General features: G+C 37.6%; 1 protein-coding gene across 1 annotated transcript in view; it reads left to right on the forward strand.

Moving 5' to 3' along the window:
* The window catches only part of LOC148945869 (two pore calcium channel protein 1-like), a 175,617-nt gene that overhangs the window by 36,712 nt on the left and 114,333 nt on the right, over window positions 1-24,572 (forward strand). Inside the window, exons 4-6 of the mRNA XM_089097826.1 lie at window positions 6,266-6,430; window positions 11,531-11,800; window positions 22,643-22,812. Coding sequence (XP_088953952.1) covers window positions 6,266-6,430; window positions 11,531-11,800; window positions 22,643-22,812 — 605 coding nt within the window. The remainder of the gene's footprint in view (window positions 1-6,265; window positions 6,431-11,530; window positions 11,801-22,642; window positions 22,813-24,572) is intronic.

The raw sequence follows: 24,572 nt of genomic DNA on the forward strand, positions 1-24,572 counted from the left end.
TTATTACCCACAAAACGTTGCACAAGTATTAAAATGTGGAGTAAGAACAATTAAATACATACAAAAAAGCAAAACATACGAAAAACCGAAAAATAATTACTATAGTAAAAATTAAATATTAAATAAACACACATACAAAAAAAGAACTATAGAGAAATAAATAAATTAAACATTAAATACACACAAGAAATGAAATTCACAAAAAAAAAGAAAAAAAGTACAACAAACGAAATATAAAGAGAAAAAATTTAACAATAAGATTATGTGGAGAAAGTCCGTCAAGAGCAGTACCTGAGAGCTTCCTGTGTAGCTTTTCCAACTTTAATGCTATATAAGGTATATTATATTTATCAATTAGAATCCGGTTACGTGTCCAAGGAGGAATGAAAATGAGAAACTTACAGCATCTGAAATAACTTCCACGGATTCTTTTTAAATCAATTTTTCTCAGGATGGGGTATATTTTTGCCGTGCAAAGGACTGATTGATTGCAGTATGTAGGGTAGAGTTTTGCCAGCTCCCGTCTATTATATATCCCTCTATTGGGAACAATTTTCCCATGCGGAAACTGGAAAGATGATTAGTAAAGGTTACGCCCAACCAAAAGAATCAACAGACGGAATGGAGAAAGTATCACAGGTAAGAGGAGATGAAGAAGTTGAAAATTCTTGTTAAAAATTAACAAGACGATTATGTGGAGAAAGCCCATCAAGAGCAGTACCTGAGAGCTTCCTGTGTAGCTTTTCCAGCTTTAATGTTATATCAGGTATATTATGTTTATCAATTAGAATCCGGTTACGCGTCCAAGGAGGAATGAAAATGAGAAACTTACAGCATCTGAAATAACTTCCACGGATTCTTTTTAAATCAATTTTTCTCAGGATGGGGTATATTTTTGCCGTGCAAAGGACTGATTGATTGCAGTATGTAGGGTAGAGTTTTGCCAGCTCCCGTCTATTATATATCCCTCTATTGGGAACAATTTTCCCATGCGGAAACTGGAAAGATGATTAGTAAAGGTTACGCCCAACCAAAAGAATCACCAGGCGGAATAGAGAAAGTATCACAAGTAAGAGAGACGAAGAAGTTGAAGCGAAAGATAAAAACTAACACTTCTCTTCGTTCAACGAAAGGCCAATTCCAGAAAAAGCATTAGTAACAGAAGATACTATTTTGGAGAGGCCAGTCCTAGTCCCACTAATTAGGAGCAAATCATCAATATAAGCAAGATAAGAAACATCTGAAACATTAGAGAAATACGTAGAGGATATTTTCACAAGCACACCAGAAATACAAATTTTAAAAAGTGTAGGTGACAGAAAGGCAGAATCTCTTTCAACTTTAATAATAGTAGTCGGAGAAGATTTCAAACTAGGAAAAGAATTATAATGTCAATAGTGCAGAAGCAGAATAACTGAAAAACGAACCCCTGAAATATAAAGCGAATAAAAAATCTGGGAATGGATTGCACTGTCAAATGCTTTGGAAAGATCTAAAGCACAAATATAAATTTCTCTACTCTTAGAATTATTATCCAGAAGAAGAGATGCTAAAATAAAATGAGGATACTGACAACCCACCTCAGGCCGAAAACCGAACTGGTTCTTTCCTTCATTAGTCCAATTAGTTAGATGGGAAAGAATTATATATTCAAGTAATTTACTTTATATTACAAGAAACAGTAAGGGGCCGGTGTTGAACTTATGGTGCCGCACAAGAAACTCTCTGAAACAGTATATTATTATTATTATTATTATTATTGATTTCTAACCCACACTGTACAGAGGTACAATACGTGGAGTACCACGAGGAAAAACACATAAAATGCAACACAAATCAATATCAGAGGCAACGCTGTAGCGTTGCCTATAGTAACGACCATACGGTCTGAATGTTTTATTATATTTTTTTTTTCCAGAGGCACTTCATATGGAAGGGGTCGTCGTAGAAACTTCAAAGGGGGCTCATTCGATTGGAAATCAAGATTTCTAGTTCCCTTTTTAACAGTCGAAAATGATTGGACGGCAAATAGCCCCCCCCCACGCCCAGCAGTCCCCCAAACACATCCAATCAAAATTTTTAGATAGCCAGTTTGTTCAGCGTAATTCATTTCAAAATAGAAAACATATTTTTTGAGAGGGTAATCCCTCACAGCCCTGGGTACCATGATTTTAAGTTCTACCCTTGGTTTATATATGGTTGTTATAGAAGGCGTTTTCACAGAAACCTCAAAACATGCTCATTAAATTGGAAGTTCCAAGGGCTTGCGCCCTTTTTAATAGTCGAAAGTGATTGGAGGGCAACTAGCCCCCCCCCACTCCCATCCTGCCCCCCAACACATCCAATCAAAATTTTGAGATAGCCATTTTGTTCAGCGTAGTTGATTTCCAGATATAAAATATGTTTTTGAGGAGAACATCCCCCCAAAACCCGCAGGGCAAGAGTTTTAAGTTATGCCCTGGGGGCATATAAGGTTTTTGTAGAAGGTGTTGTCGTATAAACTTCAAAAAAGACTCATTCGATTGGAACTTCAAAGGGCTAGTGCCCATTTTAATAGTCGAAAGTAGTTGGAGGGCACCTAGACCCCCCCCGCCAGTTTTAGTACGGCTTGTAAGAAGCAGCTCATCAGTGTAGGCCAAGTATGAAACATCAGAAAAACCGGAGAGATAGGTAGCCGAAAGCTTTGCCAGAACTCCTGCAATACATAAATTAAATAGGGTCTGAGATAAAACTCCACCTTGCCTTAAACCTCTTTTCAATTTAATAATAGAAGCTGGCGCAGATTTCAGCTGAAGAATAGAATTAGAATACCAGTACCGAAGAAGAAAAATAACCGATAGATTGACACCGCAACCACGAAGAGCAGAAAAAAGCTGACTATGACATACACTATCAAAAGCTTTTGATAGATCTAAAGTACAAAGATATATACTCTTTCCCTTAGAAGAATTTTCAAGGAGCAAAGAAGATAATACACGATGTGCGTGTTGACAACCCACTCCGGGCTTAAATCCAAACTGGTTATCTCTCTCAAGCATATTATTAGTCACAACAGGTAGTAATATATGCTCAAGAACTTTACTAAAAATGCAAGAGACAGTAATAGGTCGTTAAGAAGAGCAAATAAAAGAAGAATTTCCCTTCTTTAAAATTGAAGAAACGGTACCACACAAAAAACTCTCCAGGACGCTAGAAGTTCAAATACACATATGGGAAAGTAGGTTTAGATACTCAATAAGGGGGGAGCAATCTATTAAAAGATTAAACCTAGATATACCATTACTATCAATGTTATCTAATTTAAGTTTAAGAATTTCTTCAATTACGGATGAAAGAGAAATGGGAACACAAAGACACTGAGATAGAGGGGTAATAAAAATAGCAGAAAGAGAATGAGTATACAAAGAACGCACACGGTAATTAACATTAGAAAAATAGACGAGTAATGGCCATGCCAAGAAGATGCAGGAAGACAATCACTACTTGGCACATCACTTCTAATCGACTCAGAATTAATAGCTTTTCGCCATTCTCTCTTTGACACTAGAAAATCCATACCACGATAACACATTGACTTAAGATATTTTTCATATTCACTGCGCGTCTTACGCTTAAGGTCAGATACAATTCCACAAGGCGGTCTATCACATTCATTCCAAACTTTTAACCAAAACTTTGCTTTATTTTTCAAAGTTTTTAAATTAGGATCTAAAGACCAAATAGGTTTTTGCGTACCACATCTAACATGTTGCAGCGGCACTGTAAGTGCCTCGGCATCTTTTAGATATTTAATAATTTGGTTGTAATAGTAATCCAGGTCCTTTTTGCAATTCACTTGCATGGAGCTCTGAAACAGATGATAGGGAACTTTTATAGCAGATAGCAGGATCGTTAGTGTAAACGCATAGAGAGGAGCATCAGCTCTCTTCCACTTACTTTTTTCAGACTATTTTGAAGACCGGAGTACTTTACAAATACTTGCAGGGTTTAGATTCAGCGTAAGAGTAAGTGAAATAGGGAGATGGTCTAAGTCTTGTTCTTCAGCGTGTATAAGCACTATTGATGTAGTAATACTAGGTGAGCAAATAATGTGATCAATATTGCTCTTACGGCCTGAATGGTGAATATAAGAATACGGATGAGTTTTGGGTATAATATGATAAGATGGAAGACAATCTAACAACAAGTCACTCCTCACTGATGGGTAATTTATATCCGTATTGAGGTCACCAATGATCATATAATCTTGGGAATTAGAAATAATTTTTTCCACTAAAAACTTAAACGTGTTACAAGCTTTAGCATATCTAGCCATCGATCTGCAAGAACGGTCATCATAAGGCAGATAAGAATTATGAAAACTATAGTGCCCATACGAACAGCCAAAAAAAACTCATCCGACTAAAAAATCCCCGGCGAAACCAAATTAGGATTGTGCTTAAAAACACAAGCTAGCCCACCGGATGGGCGGCCTCTTGTGGCTCTGGCAGTAGTAAAAAACACATCATGATGAAGGCTCCGACGTAAAACGTTAATGCTAAAGTCTGTAAGAAGAGGCTCCTGTAAACAGACCAAATTGTAGAGCTCATCAATAACGAAGTCCTTATCCTTTGTACCATTAGTATTAAACGATATTATTGAAAACTCCAAAGTCATTGCAAAAAGTGGGAGCGCGACATTAGTTCCTTAGATACAGGGCAGGACAGGCTATAAGAAGCATGATTTTTACCACAGTTAGTACACTTGGGAACAGCACTACAAGTACTATCCTTAGTAAAAAGATGTGGCCCAGCACATCTGGCACATTTCGAGACATTGCTGGTGCAAGCACTTTGAAGGTGCTTGTATAACCGACACTTGAAGCAGAATTTAGGTGTTTCATCAAGATCGTAAATTTGAAAAAAATTCATATTGATCTTAAATCTTCTCTTTGAAATAATCGGACTGATTGAAAGAGTCCCTAAAGTCAAGCTTGACGCACATAGTCTTGCCTAGTCCAATTGCACTTTTAATACCTTGCAGTCTATTAATAACTGAAAGGTCAACATCAACTGGGAAACCTCTGAGAATCCCAAAAATGCGCTTGGATCGTACTTTAACTGTTGCTCCGGTAATAAAGTTCTGAACTGATGTACAAAAATCTTCGATTGCAGATTTATCAATATTGACATACCATCTGTCATTAAAAGGTTTCACACTACAAACTAATCCATGCCCAGCTATTTGATCAAGAACAGATTTGCGTTTAATCGGATCAGACAGATCTGAAGGCACTTTAGAGATAATAACTGTCGTATGAGCGTCAATTGCTGGGGTAGGTTTGGGAAGTTGAAGAAAATTCAACTGATAATTGTCAAGTTTCCCTGACATTTGAACAACTACTTGTTGTAGCTCATTATACTTAGAGAGTAAAGAAGTATAAGCATTTGCAGGGAGACATGGCACCTCTGTAGGTCGCTTTATCACAAACATAGGTACAAAAGTGTCGCTACTGTCAAGAGGTCTTAACAGAGAAATAATATCACTAAAATGATTAGAAAGTGCTTTGTTCCCCTTACGTACTGGGCAATTCGATTCAGATGCACTTATTTGCCCAGGTAAACTCTTAGCTTCTTTGACTATATTCATTATATCAATATAGTCAATATATTATTGACTATATGTGATGTGTATAAAAACTGGTTTCAATTTAAACGATTTGACTTATCTTCGACTGGGATCTATGGCTGAAACTGGGCTGAAACTGCCACCTTTAGCCATTTTCTTTGGTTTTTACTGAGAAATTTGAAAAAGTATTTCGTTCCAGGAGGAGGAAAAAACGAATGAGAGTATCTCTGACCGAAATTAGCGCCTGTTACTTTTTGAACCCAAAATAAACGACTGATACAACCTATCAAAAGGCAGGGAGGTTGCGTACCCCCTCAACTCCTCCTTTTAGCCACCCCTGGTTGGACTATTCAAGGTTTCGTTGTTCCAGATTTCTCCCCTATTAAACGACTGACTTGTAATCAGGGATCATAAAGCTTGCTCATCTTCATTGAAAAGGAGTCACATACATTTGATAATCGATCAACCTTTTATTCCTTTGTCATATATTTTAAATAGGTAAATTTGTCTTCATCAAAGTCCTTACAAAACGATTATTAATCATACTTATTTTTACTACGTCAATATATATAGCCTATATATATATATATATATATATATATATATATATATATATATATATATATATTATATTCAGGTTTTGATTCTTCTCTTACAGGAAGGTATTAACAATGACAAGTTTGCATCACACCCTAAGTCTCAGGAAGCGCTGCCAACATATTTGTTAGTTCATAATCATTGGTACTATTTTTTGGATTTTGTTGCGTCGTTCATATTGATGCTGCTAGCTTTGACAGAAAAACCTGCTCATCCTGTATTTGAGGTATTTATTTTGGTGTATTTTTTTTTTTCGATCATATTCTGCTTAGAAAAGGACTTCGAGACTAAGAGACTTTGAATGAATAAGAGACTTTGTAAATCGCACAGATACCCTCCCTTCTTAAATTAGGTACAATAACAACAAAATTCTTATCTTGTGTCGTTATTACGCATCCAATTAATGTTTTAGTCAAAACGCTTTTAAATCTGACTTAGTTTAATTGGCTAGGATTAGTTTCAAATCACATTTCTTTCATTCATGTTCAAAATGTTTAGCTTAAAAAAAAAAATTACTTGAAACATTTCATAGCAACGGTATTGTATCTGTAATTGGCAATCATGTGGGAAACATAAAAGAAAGAATGTGAAAATGTTACCGAAAACTAATGAAGTTATGGTAATAGGACTTTGCTAGTGTATATTATGTTATTCTTTGTTGTAAATTAATTTGGCTGTTATTGTATCTAGATCAAAAAGGTAGAGTGTTTGTAATATTGCTGAGAATTTCTTGTAGGTGCTCTATTCCTGCCCCAGTTCAAAGGTTCTTTGAATTCTTGAAAATGATTTTTCATCACTGTTTGTTGAAATTTCCTAGCCGAGTCCTAGTTTCCTAGTTGTATCCGAGTTTCCTCGGTGAGCCCTAGCTGAGTGGTTAGCGTGCTAGACCTGAAATCCTTTTTTCTGTGAGGACGGAGGTTGAAGGAGCTGGAAATCTCCTCATAGGCATGAAATGAGCGACGTATGCCGGCTCCAAAAACTTCTTTTGACGCTTGATCCACACTTTTTTCTATGCTACTGCTACTATACTGCTTTTTTTCATCGATTTAAGGCTTGGCTTCTTATATTATCTTTTCGGATTTTTATCGGTATTAGTTAATTATTCTGCAATGAAGACGGTCAAGCAGAGGTCTTGACCCAAACATTTGCATTGAAAAAAAAAAGAAAATAAAATCGATGCGGGCGAATTCACACGTGTATGCATGCAAACCAATGTTCTCTCCTTGAATAAATTGACTGGGTAATCAAAATGACGTAAAAAAAACAAACACATAAAACATTACGTCATTTATTAGAATTAAAAGCCTATTGAGTTTCCTGGGCAAGGAAACTCAGTGGTTCGCGCGCTAGACTTGAAATCCCTTGTCACTGAGGATGGAGGTTCAAGTCCTGGTGTCGCTGGTTATTAAGTCAGGAACGGGTGTCAATGGTGTGACTCTGTAGGCTCAGCCAAAGTCGACCCAGCTCTAAATGGGTACCGATAAATAAAAGTTCAAATAGGGATAACATCCTTTTAATAGACAGTGATGATGATAACTCTGATAGAAATTCGCAAAAATACCAGATATTACCATATATTAAAAGACAGTTTTACTACTGATGACGGTCACTGTATATGTGACCGAAATATCTGGTATTTTTGTGAATTTCTATCACTGTTATCATCATCACTGTCTATTAAATGGATTTTATCCCTATTTGAACTTTTATTTATCGTCATGGAAAGGCACTGTGGTCTCCGAAATTATCTACGTCATAAATGGGTACCTGGAGAAATCTGGGGAAGGTAGATAGGAAGGGTTTTCAAAGGCACCGGATGGCTGGCCCCCAATCCCCTATTGTACTTCCTGGCTGAAGGGCTATTATACGGGGAACAGCACCGCTGGTAGGGACTGTAAAGTTGAATGCCGTATTCTTTAATTTTGTTTATTTATTTGTTTTCTATTGAAATTTCTAATTATAAATCTAATCTTGTATAATTTGTTTCATCTGAGTAATTTGTTAGATCACAATGCCTTCCATTTATAATAAAAACAAAAATATATTAAGAATAGTTTAAATTTTTAATAAGAGAAATAATTTTATCGCACGCTTTAATATATTTTATTTCATTTTTGTAGCTAAAACGGTTGCTGTAATTCAAAGGCATTGTAGTCCAGTAAATCTACGAAACTCTGAAACAAAATTGCAATACAAAAGAATTTTACACCGTCTGGTAGAGAAAAAAATTCTGTACAACATATCAAAAGTCCCCAAAAATCTCCTTGGCGGAACAGTTAAAACAGGGGGAAAGGGGGGAAATTGGAAAAATTTAGGGGCATATTTATTGTTTGCTCGAATTTCACGTCTGCTCTTTTTCTGCCCGGAGAACTCGAAAAAAGAAAGTTACATTGTTTTATCGCTGGGCTTGGTTTGATTTCCCCTTTTATCGGGGAAGGGGGGGGACAGCATCCTCGAGAGTTGTGCGATGTGGCTGGCCAAAATGTTGCCCCCAAGGTTTTTTGACTCGATGATTTCAAAAAACATTGTATTAGATTAGTATCTTGCTTTTCTACAGTGTTTTACTGTAGGGGAGATAATGCATCGGGCCTTCGGAGCACGTGGGCAGATTTACTTCGACTACATATAAGAGAAGGAAGACAAAAATAATTGTAAAAAATGATACGAATCAGGTAACTTCGGTAATCACAGCGAAAGATAATTAAGGTTTTATTGAACTAAAAAGGATAATATCAAGGATTTGTACTAAACATTGTCTTCTTCATCGTTATCAATAAAAACATCATTATTGGAACACGCAATCCCTTGGCAGTCTTTGCAAGCAAGTGTGCAAGGCAATCCATTTTTTCGGCAACTACAGCGTGAACTGTCACAGTTAGAACGCGTGCAGCTGCAACGAATCACATTTAGCAGATGAGGTGAAGTAAATGTCTGGTGAATGTCTATCATGATTGGAGTGAGGCGTCCGTAACGTAATTGCCAACCTCAGTCTTTCGGGTCAAGTTTTCATGCAGTATGACGTCATTTCATTACCTGATACAAGACTCTATAAGAATGAAATTTCACAGTCGATGGAGTTGGTGGAAGTCTCTCTGGGTTCACAGAAGTTGATGTCTTTGAGCTGTTCAGTTTTTTAAGAAAAACCCTGTACCTAGCTTCGCCAAGATCCTCCCCTTTCTTAGCCTTTTAGAAACGCAGCAAGATATTTTCACCGGGGTGATGGACTTCTTCCTTCGTAGAGAGTGGATTAAGGAATACTTCACAGTTGTTCCTAAATTCTTCATGGCTTCAGCTCAAATTGATCTCAGTTCATCAATACAGCCCAACATTTTTAGTTTCAGCTATGTTAAGAGTTTTGATTATATTTTAGGATTTCAGTGAATAGTTTAAATATAATGTATTTTGATACCAAACCAGTAACTCTGCAAATTAGAGATTCTCACCCGGCGATGGATGCATTCCTGGGAGGGCAATAAAGGATTTCTGTAAACGATTTCAGAAAAGATTCAAACAGGATTACCATAACATAACACATCTTGTGTATGTTATTATTAAAAAAAATTGTATAAGTCATTCTGAAAGGAATACAAGCCTGTAATTTCAAATTTTATTGGTAAGGGGAGGGGCGGGGGCGGGAATGGGCCTGAAACTCCTGTTTTTTGTAGATGGTGTTCGTTCCTATCATTGAATTTAGTTTGTGATTAATGAATTTTTAGAAACTAAAACTAAAATGTTTTCTTTGGGTTCTTTAACAGCTATTAATGTTTACTATGACTTCATGTACTATGTATTTTTGTATGTATTTACGTGCACTGTTGTTATTAGACTAAGTAGGCTTTTTTTGCTTAAGAAAAAATTTGCATTGACTTATGGTTCGTTTACACATTGCGGAAATTCATGAGGATTTAGCAATCCGTGCGGAAATTCCGTCCGTTTTTGTGCTAGAAAAAATCTCTAGCTTTCCGCAACGTTTTGGTCAAATCAGGACGGAATCTTGGCAAGATTTTTATATGAATAAAATCATGAGTATGGATTATCAAAAAGAACACGATCTTATAACTTTGGTTCAAGGCTACACCCAGCTTTATATCCAGCGCACCCAGGCTATAAGAAAACAAAGAAAAAAGGTGTTATTTGGCTCTCTATTGTTCAACAGCTTTCAGAAGAGGGTAAGAACATAGGTCATGCTGTTGCAATAAATTGAATCTTTGCCTTAAAACGCAGCGTTATTTTAGCCATAGTTCGAACAGATACGGACGGATTTCCGCATGGATTTCTGCAATGTGTAAACGAACCATTAGTGTTATCGGTACAGATGCTCAAATATGAAAACTTGGTAAACGAAATCATTATTAAAGGCTCACTGGATGAATTTTTTGGTCTCTATATTGTAGGGAAAGTCCCGATAAATAGTTTGTTTCCGCTCAGTGATTCTTATAAATTCTAAAGCAAACATTTTCTGGGACGATACAGGAGCCGATTGTAATATCGGTTCATTAGCGTGTACTACGGTTTCTTGTACTATTAGTATGTGTTTGCCTGCACTTGGATGCTTGAAATGAATCATTGTGGAGTAAAAGTACATTAATAGGCTAGAATAACACGTTAAGTTTCGTTTCTAATACTTTGATTATATGTTTTATTACTTTAAATGTTTATAATTTGAAAAGTCATATGCTTTTTTGTTACTTTGACATTGTCGTATTTTACCAGTGAATGGGGTTACTTTTACCCACTGCCCATGGAAAGAAAATCTTCAGCCAGAAGTTCAGTGACTTCGATATTCTTGATTCGCCGAAAGTTTAAAGATAAATGTTTAAGTAAGGCACCAAATATCATCTTTCTTCGGTAAAAGCCAAAATATTGTAAGAGTGCTCTTAAGTAATGTTAAGGGATTCTACAGAATCCTTAAGGAATTTTATTATATACTATAAAGATCCTACTGAGAGGAAACCTATTATTCATGAAAAATATATATTAAATTTGTCTGCGAGGCTTTAACTTATATCAACATATACTATAAAGACCATTCCAGAGCTAAATAACTACTGAATTGGACCTTGGAAATACGGACGCGAGTTTATATTAAATTCAGAATTATAACTTGAGACGTTGAGATAGGTAGTTGTAAAGGTGATTAAGGTAAATTGGGTGTTGGGACGTTTAAGGCTTTTGGAACGTATGAGAAAATACATTATTTATTTTTTTTATATAAAGAATATTACCCAAAAAAATTATTCTGTGACATATCATAACCAGTCGTACCATAAACTAGTATTTTTATTTGGCTAGGCATTTGATTCTTAATTTAGTTTTATTTTTCTAGCTTCCAATTGGCATTCATGGGAGCATAGAACTACTATCATTGATGATCATTGGCGCTGAATTAATTATGAAACTTCGATGGTTGGGCATGAGAACCTCCATCAGTCATACAAGAACTGCACTAAAAGGCTGCGCATTATTTGTCATGCTTATTGAAGCCATTGTGGTGCTTGTGAGACAGTCGTCTCATATTCGGGTTACTAGAGCATTGAGACCAGTGTTTATTTTAGATAACCATTATAGTCGACGGGTCAGGAGGTATCTCAGACAGGTACGCCAACGTTTCCATTTTTAAAAGACTAACGCCAGATTGGCAAAATCTGATTAGATGTTAATTGAGAATTAGTAAGTTTGGGAACTCTATTCTAGATAACCATTATAGTCGACGCGTCAGGAGGTATCTCAGACAGGTACGCTAACGTTTCCATTTTTAAAGGACTAACGCCAGGTTGGCAAAATCTCATTGCATATTAATTGAGGATTAATAAGTTTTCGAACTCTATTCTAGATAACCATTATAGTTGACGCATCAGGAGGTATCTCAGACAGGTACGCCAACGTTTCCGTTTTGAGTGGACTAACGCCGCGTTCGCAAAATCTAATTAGATGTCCATTGATAATTAACAAGTTTGAAAAGTTATAAGACTAGAACGCGAAGTGTGGCCACCGTAGTAAAATTACAAATATCATATAACATCTTAGTGTTGAATTGAAATTCCTGTTTGAATGTTGCTATTCTACGATCTCTCCCCTCCCCCTCTTGGCCAAAAGATTACACCCGGGAGGAAAAGGTTTATTTTTTGCTGTTCTAATTGGGAAAGTACTAAATTTCGCGCTCTTGTAGATAGAAGGCTAGGATCTCCATCCAAGGGTTTGAACCCCTTCTTGGTAATGATTTTCCTCTTCCTAAAATTGTATAAACTTTAACTTTTAGTTGATAACTTTACACTTGGTGAATTTTGTATCTTTGGAATCGGCATAAAAAACTTATTCTTTGAACTTCATTTTTAGAGTTTCAATTATTATTGAGAAACGTCACTCTTTAAATTACCATTAATTACCGTGATGATTTTGATCATATTTAGTGTCTTGGGGAGGGGTGGGGGACGCCTTATATAAAAAAATGCGTACGTTTCTATTTCCGAGAGAATTAACTCGATACTATAAAATTTAAACTCTGTTTTAGAATCCAAGAAACTGGGAAATATAAGACCAGAAAAGAAAATAGACTGCCTGAGAATGATAACCTACATAAACTTTGGCCCTCTCGCGCATAGAGGCCCAGAAGACAGTAAGGGTTGACCTCCAGATCCACCATTCTCTAGCCAAGGGCCGGAACTAAATAATAAAAGTTTGCTTACTTATTGCCTCCTTCTTCAGGCCTCGAATCTGTTCGGATTGGTTATATGGCTCTCAATACTTCCATCTCCTCATTCTGATTTTATTTATTAATAGCTGTTCCTGGATACCAAACTCCACTTCTTAATATACAGTGGGTAGAAAATTGATTAGTATAAGAAAGTCCTTTTAATTAGGACCATTTTTATATATGACAGCAAAGCAAAATGGTGTTCAGATTCTTTTTTTACTTTTTTAATATACCAGCTTAACTTTGATATACCAGAACAACACGTCAGCCGTTTAAGGCTGACGTGGTGGCAAAAGGTCCTGTTTTCTGCCGTTACTGCTATTTTTACTATATATATAGAACTCACATTGTCAACCTTATAAATATTAATTAATTTATGATTGATCAACACCAAAAAATCTTCACTTGTTATAAACCAGTTTGCATACTTGATCTACATTTTCTCAAGTCCTTGGCGACAACCGGAAGCTAAACCCTAGTTTGCTTAGACGCGTGTTTGTGCTCTCTTAGTACTCTATTAGTACAACTCTTGTTGGCTATTTCAAGCCCAAGGAAGCTGTTTTATGAAAAGGAGTGGACATTTTGTCAGCTACTCATGGGGCTCTACAGTTCTGTTTGCAGAATTTGAAGGTTATATTTGCCACAAAACAACACTGTTGACAATGTTGCCAGTTTCTTTTTTTGCATTGGAGTATTACCGTGATTATTCAATCTAGGATCCAAGTCGTTGCGCATCCTGCGTGCCTATTATTGTTGCTTGCTTGTCGCGAAAATTTCAGAATATTTTCTGCTCCCTCAATATTTTTCCAAAAAAGATTATGTATCCAATCGGTTTGGGTTTACGTCGTGTATGAAAGGCCAACTTGCGCATCGAGTTGTGTCACATCTTATCATTATTTTTTTATTTGGCCTCTGCCCCTGATATAATGTATATTATTTTCCGTTAGTTTGTATTTCCGCTCTTTGAAGTAGTTTCTGGATCTTCCTCGTTGGTATAGTACCCGTAAGATTTTTCAGAAGTTTAGTGCAACAGGTAAATTAAAATCTATAAGTTTTATTCAAAGTTAGAAGAAGAGGTTTAGAAGTATGAGGCTGGGTCCTTTCATTCTGTCTTGCATTTGTTCTTATTCTATCTAATGTTTTTAATCGTTATTTCGGCAATTAGGAAAGTTTATTTTGTATATTTTTTTTCTCTTCTCATGGCTTTTCTTGATCCACTTCTGTTAATATACAGTGGGTCAAAAATTGACTAGTATAAGAAAGTCCCTTTAATTAAGACCATTTATGTATATGAAAGCAAAGCAAAATGATGTTCAGATACTTTTTTTTACTTTTTTGATATATTGGCACAACTTTTTGATAAGGGGACATATGACCCAACAATCGTGAATTGGTTCTATTCTTTTGAAGGTAAAATTTTAACAGTCCTTCTGTGTAGGTGCATTAAGCACATCTGCATATAACTCCTCAAGTTCGAGCAGTTCCGTAAAAGTCTCTTTTTTGAAACTTTGAAGGGGCCTTAACAAAAAATATCAAATTTCGAATATGGGGACTTTTCTAGTATTTTGATAATTCCTTTCGACTTTTATTATCATACCCACGGGAAATAGAATCCAAGGAATATTTTAACCTAATTTTTAGGTTCATTATGTCCACTACAAAAAGAGCACAAGACAATTTTTTTTAGTCTCTTGTAAAATTTGAATTTGGCGTCGCCATTACCTCATACGTTGGTACATCTATTAACAAAAGCTTCTCCGGTTTTGCAATACAAATACGGGGTTAAGACACCACAAATCCTCATGAGGAACAAACGTTTCCACAACGATCCAATTCTTCTCACATGGTCGAATCAAACCAGTTTCTGTTTTGTGGTGCACGGGGTTAAACGGATAGACACTATCCAAGGTAGTTTCTTTGGTTTTAATACAACATATAAAACATTTTTTATTTCATAAAGAAAAACATGAGTTTATAGTTTTGTTTTTGTATGAGCCCGGTGTTTAGTAGGCCAGATAATGATGTATATTTTAATGGTTTAGTTGCGGTAAATCCAGTATTTGGGTATGGATAATACCTTTCATAAGTTTATTTTTTACAAATTACATAAGGTCATAACAGCTTGGCCGTATAGACCGTCAATAGATAAGGTAATAACGCCTAGGGCGTTTAGGCCGTCATTGCATAAGGTCATAACGCCTAGGGCGTACAAACCGTCATTTCATAAAGTCATAAGGCCTAGGGCGTAGATGTCGTCATTGCATCAGGTCATAACGCCTAGGGCTTACAGACCGCCATTACATAAGGTCATAACGCCAAGGGCATATAGGCCGTCATTACATAAGGTCATAACGCCTAGGGCGTTTAGGCCGTCATTGCATAAGGTAATAACGTCTAGGGCGTACAAACCGTCATTACATAAGGTCATAAGGCCTAGGGCGTATAGGCCGTCATTGCATCAGGTAATAACGCCTAGGGCGTACAAACCGTCATTACATAAAGTCATAACGCCTAGGGCGTATAGGCCGTCAGTACAGAAGGTCATAACGCCTAGGGCGTACAGACCGTCATTAAATAAGGTCATAACGCCTAGGGCGTATAGGCCGTCATTACATAAGGATATAACGCCTAGGGCGTACAGACCGTCATTACGTAAGGTCACAACGCCAAGGGCATATAGGCCGTCATTACATAAGGCCATAACGCCTAGGGTGTACAGACCACCATTACATAAGGTCATAACGTCTAGGGCGTATAGGCCGTCATTACATGAGGTAATAACGCCTAAGGCATACAGACCCCCATTACATAAGGTCATAACGCCTAGGGCGTATAAGCTGTCATTGTGTAAGGTCATAACGCCTAGGGCGTACAGACCGTCATTATATAAGGTCATAACGCCTAGGGAGTAAAGACCGTCATTGCATAAGGTCATAACGCCTAGGGGGTACAGACCTCCATTACATAAGGTCATAACGACTAGGGCGTATAGGCCGTCATTACATCAGGTCATAACGCCTACGGCTTACAGACCACCATTACATAAGGTCATAACGCCTAGGGCGTATAAGCCGTCATTGTGTAAGGTCATAACGCCTAGGGCATACAGACCGTCATTATATAAGGTCATAACGCCTAGGGTGTACAGACCGTCATTGCATAAGGTCATAACGCCTACGACGTATAGGCCGTCATTGCATAAGGTAATAACGTCTAGGGCGTACAAACCGTCATTACATAAGGTCATAAGGCCTAGGGCGTATAGGCCGTCATTGCATCAGGTAATAACGCCCAGGGCGTACAAACCGTCATTACATAAGGTCATAACGCCTAGGGCGTATTGGCCGTCATTGCACAAGGTCATAACGCCTAGGGCGTAAAGACCGTCATTAAATAAGGTCATAACGCCTAGGGCGTATAGGCCGTCATTTCATAAGGCCATAACGCCTAGGGCGTAGAGACCGTCATTACGTAAGGTCACAACGCCAAGGGCATATAGGCCGTCATTACATAAGGCCATAACGCCTAGGGTGTACAGACCACCATTACATAAGGTCATAACGTCTAGGGCGTATAGGCCGTCATTACATGAGGTAATAACGCCTAAGGCGTACAGACCACCATTACATAAGGTCATAACGCCTAGGGCGTATAGGCCGTCATTGCGTAAGGTCATAACGCCTAGGGCGTACAGACCGTCATTAGATAAGGTCATAACGCCTAGGGCGTATAGACCGTCATTGCATAAGGTCATAACGTTTAGGGTGTACAGACCACCATTACATAAGGTCATAACGTCTAGGGCGTATAGGCCGTCATTACATGAGGTCATAACGCCTAAGGCATACAGACCACCATTACATAAGGTCATAACGCCTAGGGCGTATAGGCTGTCATTGCGTAAGGTCATAACGCCTAGGGCGTACAGACCGTCATTGCATAAGGTCATAACGCCTAGGGTGTACAGACCACCATTACATAAGGTCATAACGTCTAGGGCGTATAGGCCGTCATCACATAAGGTCATAACGCCTAAGGCATAAAGACCACCATTACATAAAGTCATAACGCCTAGGGCGTATAAGCGGTCATTATATAAGGTCAAAAAGCCTAGGGCGTACAGGCCGTCATTACATAAGGTCATAATGCCTAGGGCGTATAGGCCGTCATTGCATAAGGTCATAGCGCCTAGGACGTTTAGGCCGTCATTACATAAGGTCATAACGCCTAGGGAGTACCTACCACCATTACACAAGGTTATAATGCCTACAGCGTATAGGCCTTCTGGCAAGGGATAAGTTGTTCTGGAGATTGCAGCTCAGATTAGTCCAAGCGTCTAATTATAATGATTTTATTGTTGGATAAAATTATGTATTTATAATATTGTAATTGTTTAAATATGTTAAAAAAACTAAATAAGAAAAAAAGAAAAAAGGGAAGTACTGGGTGACACCATTTGCCCCAGGCCTACCATTACCGTCCAACAGCCTCGCTCGGTGGCAGAGCTGGTTTTGGCAATTGAGCCATTCAAGAGAAAATAGCTTATCACGTTACCTTTTTCCCCAATGCTGAAAAACTTCATCAAGCAGCGCTCAGAAGAACTGCAGTCAATAACAAAGAATAAGTCATTCTCAGAACGTGGTACTTTCTTTGATCCTCTCGACATACCGGGCCGAGCGAAAGCTTACAAATGTCACGACACATATTTGGCTTCACATGCGCCACGCGTCAACCCAGAGTTCAGTTTGTTGTCACCAACTGGACAATTAGAGGACAGAAATTTCATATCGGTCGACAGAAAGTCATTCTTGGCCTTAAAGTCTTCCACCCGAGCGGCTATGAGCATGATGTCATACAGTGACCTCATGTTAGGTACTGTCATAAAAAGGTTAAAGGCAGAGAATGTGTCTCCTGACACTATTCCAAAACTGATGAAGCTCTTGGAATCTATCAATAGATTTCAGCAATACCTTTCAAATATTCTTTCTAGAATATGCTCAAATTTGATGCTCATGAGAAGGATAACGTCTTGAAATCAATCCCTGACTTGGCTCAAGAGATTAGGAATGAATTGAGGTCATCATTTCTGGAAAGTGAGTTTCTTTTTTCCGCCGACTCTAAGGACCTGGCTCATAGAATGAGGCGATACAGGGTTGAAAGTAGGCAGTTTTCCAACCCTCCTTCAACAGCTCAGTCTATGCAGCCAGTAAAGAGAGAATATGAACTCCAACAGGACAGACAAGAATTTTGTGGCCCAATCCAAAAGAAACCAAGATATGAAGAAAAACAGCCATTTTGTTCCCAGCAAGGAAGGGAAGGCTTTACCAACAAAAAAGGTCGTACCTTCACTTCAGCCCCAAAAACGGGAGAAAGAAAACAGTCAAATACTCAATGACTTGATCCTGGCGCCAACTCAAGATCCTCTTCTCGTAGGAAGTTGTTTGTCTCACTTTGTAGAGAACTGGAAAAACATAACAGACGACAAGTTCGTTGTGAACGTCATCAAAGAGGGCTACCGTCTGGACTTCAAAAAATACCCTCCTCTAGTGTGCAACCCGATCAACGAATCAAATATGCCAGGCAATCAGTTGCTAATTTTGGAATCAGAGATTGCCGTAATGCTCGAGAAAGGCGTAATAGAGGAAGTCCAAACTCAGTCGTCTCCAGGTATTTACAATCGGATTTTTCTAGTTCCGAAAAAGGAAAACAAGGGTTGGCGCCCAGTAATAGACTTATCTTGCCTAAACCAATTCTTGGACTTGACAACTTTCAAAATGAAGAACCAGGCCACAATACTAACTGCGATGCAGGAATCAAATTGGGCAGCGTCAATAGATCTGGAAGACACCTACTGGCATATCGACATTCACAAGAGCCATTGGAATTATCTAAGGTCACCTTCAGAATCCAAATCTATCAGTTCAAGTCCCCTTTGGATTAACGTCAAGTCCAGCCGTTTCCTGCTGCGTGATAAGTGCCATCGTGAGATATTGCCACCTTCAAGCCATCCAACTGCATGCTTACATGGACGACTGGCTTCTGCACGACTGCCAAAATTCGGTAGTACAGATCAATGTAAGGACCATGATGATTCTCCTGCACAGACCTGGGTTAATGCTGAGCATAAAATCAGAGTTGCAGCCTATGCGACGGATCATATTTCTCGGGTTGCAGGTAGACCTGGAGGTAAAAAGGGTGTACCTAACCCCGGAAAAGATTCAGAAATTGATACATGCAATCAAGGCAGCTCTAGAAAAATCGCATGCCTCAATAAGGCAACTGATGAAGCTGATTGGACTCATCAATGTGGGCTCAAGAGCAATTCCTTTCATCAGACTACATCTCAGGAAATGTCAGATACTAATGCTCGGATTTTGGGACAGGTCTTGGAACAACATAGATTTAAATATCCTAATTACGACAGAGATGAAAGAGGCATTTTCACCGTGGCTGAACAAAGATTGGCTGAGTCAAGGCCTTCCTCTCAAGCCCCCTATTGTTTCCAAAACAATATTCACCGACAGCTCAACCTACGGGTGGGGTGGCTATCTAGAGGACCCACATCAAGACACATTTTGGGGATTTGGTCTCCAGAAGAGAAATCTCTTCATATAAATTGCCTCGAGATGAGAACGGTAGCCAACACAATCAAAGCCGCTAAGAAACGAGGTTGTCATGGTAGCGACGGACAATCGATTGTTGTCAATTACATAAATAAAGAGGGCGGAACCCGTTCTTTATCCCTAGAGAAGGAATCCATAAAGCTTTTCGAGATTACGATGGCCCTGAACGTTCACTTGAGGGCAAGACACATCGCCGGGTCACTCAATCTAGTAGCCAACACACTGTCACAAGAGGGAAAAGGTCTGCCCACGGAATGGAGTCTCAACGAGAGTGTCTTCAGAGCCCTGTCAAAAGAGTACGGATTGCCAGAAGTCAATCCATTCGCGACTCGATTGAACCGGAAGATCGACGTATATTTTTCACCAGTTCCAGATTGTCTTGCGATCGGCACAGATGCCCTTGTCCACGATTGGTCGAACAAACACAACTATGCCTTCCCATCATTTTTCCTGGTCCCAAAGGTTCTGGAGAAGGTTCAAAAGTCTGTGAACTGCCAAATAACGCTAATTGCTCCGCGATCGCCTCGCCAAGCTTGGTACACGAATCTTCTCAACCTGCTAGTAGACTTGCCTATGCCCCTCGGAGATCAGTCAGATCTCCTCCAGCATGGTCGACTTCGCCACTCAGCACTAAGGAATCTAAATTCACACGGCTGGAAGATATCGAGCGTGGACTCGAAAAGAGAGGTTTTTCTAAGGAATCAGCCTGTACAATGGCTCGGCCCCAGCGACGATCTAACATTGAATTGTACAATGGAAAATGGCAAGTGTTTGTGGGTGTGTGTAGTAAAAGGAAGATTAATCCTCTCGCAACTAGTACTCAGACAGTTGCAGAATTCATGATATATCTAAAGACCGGTCGAAACCTCGCACCATCAAGGATAGAAGGTTATAAAGCAGCAATATGCGGAACGCTAGCTCTAGCTACAGGAACAGATATTAGCAAAGATACTTGTTTGACGAAAATGATACAGAATTTTTGGCACGAGTCACCGCGGACACAACATGATACTTCTGCCTGGGATCTTGGCCTCGTTCTAAGGTATTTTAGAACTTCACGATTTCTTGACTTGTGGAATATTGATATGAAAGATCTTACTCTTAAGACGGTATTCATTACTGCCATCGCATCTGGTCGTCGAAGGAGTGAAATTCTTGCCTTGTCCTTCAGTACAGCACAATTTTCTGACAATTCAGTAACTCTTAGGTTTCTCCCTTCGTTTGGACCCAAAACCGTGAAGCCTCATGAGATACCTTCTACTATCCCTTTTCCCGCTCTAGATGTAGATCCAGCTTTGTGTCCAGTGAGAATACTATCGGCCTATGCACAGCGAACGGCTAACGTGGTGGTCAGAAAAGGGAGAAAACGATTCTTCATTCCTTTTTCTAAAACAGCACCACGAGAGGTGGCAGCTGGAACCATTTCTTCTTGGATAAAGCAGGCCATAACTATGGCACATGAGGCAGCAAAAGAAGAGCGTAGAAAAGGGTAAGTACACGACACAAAATCTATGGCGATATCATGGGCGCTATCAAAATCAGTACCACTTGCTAATATAATGAGTTCTGCTAGCTGGTCTTCGGAGTCTACTCCCATACAATACTACCTTCATGAAATAGAAGATCGAACCGATGCTCTACATTTCTTTGCTGTTCAGACAGTTTTATAGTTTATACATTTGAATATTTGAGTTTGAAAATAAAATTTTATATTAGTTGATTTAGGAACCCATCACCAAATTTGTTGGAATCTAAGCTTTTGTTAATAGCAACGTATGAGGTAATGGCGACGCCGAAACCGAACTTTCGAATGAAAGTTCAGTTTGGCTAGCCGATACTTACCTCATACGTTGGTACATAGAGTCCCTCCCTCCTCCCCGCTCACAGAGAGTTAAGGAATTATAATGGATTTAGTTCAAAACAGAAACTGATCTGATTTGGCCATGTGAGAAGATTGGATCGTTGTGGAAACGTTTGTTTCTCGTGAGGCATTGTGGTGTCTTAACCCCGTCTTTGTATTGCAAAACCGGAGAAGCTTTTGTTAATACATGTACCAACGTATGAGGTAAGAATCGGCTAGCCAAACTGAACTTTCATTCGAAAGTTCGGTGTTTGGAATTCATCCCCTTATCTGACATTTAGAGTGACATTCTGTAACACTCCTTTTGTATTGGCAAAGAAGTTTTTAGTTTTGCTTAAGGTTATGATATATTTTTGAAATTATGATAAAATCACACTTCGCTGATTTTAACATCACAATCATGCTACAGAATTGAAAATTTGAGTGACAAGAATTTTGCTTTGAAAATCCTGTGTCAACCCTTATTTGTTCCCAGGCGTTTTATTTTGCTAATACTGTAGTTTCTTTTATCAGACTCAGCATAAATAAGGGGAAACTTTTGTTCTAAGATTTGTTCGACGACTTGGCAAGCCTTTTATATTCTTATTCTTATTTTTTGCAACCCGGAATGAAATCCCTAGTATGTAATGAATTTTGGAAGAAAATCGTGAGAATTATGCAAATCTAATTTTTATTGAGTCTTTTTCTTCTCTCTAGCCCTCACTAACCCACGTGCCCTCCGATCGCCAACTGCAAATTATTTTTTGTATAACCTAGTATTTATTTATAAAATTCATCATAGGCAAGTTTTCATCTTTTCTAATTTAAAAAGAAATTCAACATGCCAACTCAAATATGGACATCCGTACATAAGACCAGGGAAGAGGCCATCCTCCTTCCTATCCTTTGAAGATAGAAAAATAAATAAAAAAGGATGTAAAATACAGAAAAAATGTCTTTGCTTTCTGATAAAGAGGTCTTTTTAATACCTTCCTTGGGTTTTTTCAAACCATAACTGGGTTTCCAGTAGTAATTCTTAAAGATTAAACATTTGATGTGTTTTTTTGTCTTAATATTACTCTCTTTAAAGATTTTCACCTATAATTATATCTTTAGAAGAAGTTTAAAAATCTAATAGTTTTTAAATGTTACCGTAGCTTTAATTTTGTTTATATAATCAGTGGCAACTATTGAAGAACTTGTTTAACCTTGTAACTATCCTCTTGAGTGTATCCTCGTAACTATCTTTGTAACTATCCTATATGACTATTCTAATTTTAGGTTCTTCAGTCGTTACCTCCAATATTGGACATGCTAGTGCTATTATTATTTGTGATGCTGCTATTTTCCTGTTTGGGATTTTATTTATTTAGTGAACATTTAGACAATCCTTATTTTAGCACATTATCAGAGAGCTTCGTTAATCTCTTCGTTCTTTTAACTACTGCCAAGTAAGTTACTTTGTAATCTTTCTCTTTAGATGCCTAGGGTCTGAGAAGTAAAAAAAAAAAAAAATAAATAAGAGTGCACTTTCTAATCAATATTTTGTAATCTTTCTCTTTAGATGCCTAGGGTCTGAGAAGTAAAAAAAAAAAAAAAAAAAAAAAAAAAAAAAAAAAAAAAAAAAATAAGAGTCCACTTTCTAATCAATATTTTTTAATCTTTCTCTTTAGATGCCTAGGGTCTGAGAAGTAAACAAAAATAAAATAAATAAGAGTGCACTTTCTAATCAATATTTTGCAATCTTTCTCTTTAGATGCCTAGGGTTTGAGAAGTAAAAAAAAAAAAAAATAAGAGTGCACTTTCTAATCAATATTTTGTAATCTTTCTCTTTCGATGCCTAGGGTCTGAGAAGTAAAAAAAAAAAAAAAAAAATAAGAGTCCACTTTCTAATCAATATTTTGTAATCTTTTTCTCTAGATGCCTAGGGTCTGAGAAGTAAAAAAAAAATAAGAGTGCACTTTCTAATCCATATTTTGTAATCTTTCTCTTTAGATGCCTAGGGTCTGAGAAGTCAAAAAAAAAAAAAAATAAATAATAGTGCACTTTCTAATCAATATTTTGTAATCTTTCTCTTTCGATGCCTAGGGTCTGAGAAGTAAAAAAAAAAAAAAAATAAGAGTGCACTTTCTAATCAATATTTTGTAATCTTTTTCTCTAGATGGCTAGGGTCTGAGAAGTAAAAAAAAGAGTGCACTTTCTAATCAAGATTTTTAAATCTTTCTCTTTAGATTCCTAGGGTCTGAGAAGTAAATAAAAAAAAAAGATTAAGAGTGCATGTATTTCTGAGTCGTAACGCCAGCATGGGATAAAAAGTATGGCTTCATATTCTTGTTAATTATTACTTATGGGCTTGATCAGGAGTGCCAAGTCACAAAAAAATAGACGAGGGGACAATGATTCTGTGACAAGAATTTTTTACAATGTTTTTTCAATAAAAGTTAAAAAAAAAGATATTTTCACTGAAATTACTAATGAGGGATTATAAAAATTATTGGGATGGGGGTCCAGTTCCCCGACACCCACTGCCCTCGGGGTATTCATCCAATTTAATACTGAACCTTTATTTGTTTGTCGCATGTTGATTTATTTGTGTATCATAGGATTTTTTTTCAGCATCAAGTTGCTAATAATTCTTTTTTTCTACCTGTAAATATCAGAGATAATTGTATTTTGAATTCTCCTTAGGCATGTCCTTCAATATAGTGTTAGTGAGAATCAGTGGTAGGAAATTCATGCATAGATTTCTTATATTAAAATCAAATTTTGTTTAATTTTTTTTTGTTTTGTTTAATTTCATTTTATGTTTATATTGTAGCTGTTGAACGGTTTTTAATAGAAAGCCGCCGTACTTTTCATAGTGATTCTTACCGGTAATGTGCAACTACTGATAAAACAAACATTCATAGAAGAAAGTATTATTAATATTTAGAAATCTAATGCTATATTTCTTCCATCTTTTTATTTCAAAGGGTGTGGTTGGATGTTCTTAACTTATCCAACGATCTTAGACACCAAAGACACCAAATATTGTTATTTTAAGTATTTTTTACGTCATTTCTTTGTGGCTGAACTTTCCATATGAAGGAATAATATGCGGAGAGGTGATTTTAGGCAGGAGACAGAGGGGGCACTTGGCCTAGGCGCAGAAATCCAGGGGTGGAGAAATTTTAGGGTCGTAGAATTTCAAAAAATAATCGAATGGTTACAA

The sequence above is a fragment of the Artemia sp. Qi Xiang Cuo genome, chromosome 12 (assembly GCF_049724085.1).
Source record: "Artemia sp. Qi Xiang Cuo chromosome 12, ASM4972408v1, whole genome shotgun sequence".
Lineage (NCBI taxonomy): Eukaryota > Metazoa > Arthropoda > Branchiopoda > Anostraca > Artemiidae > Artemia > Artemia sp. Qi Xiang Cuo.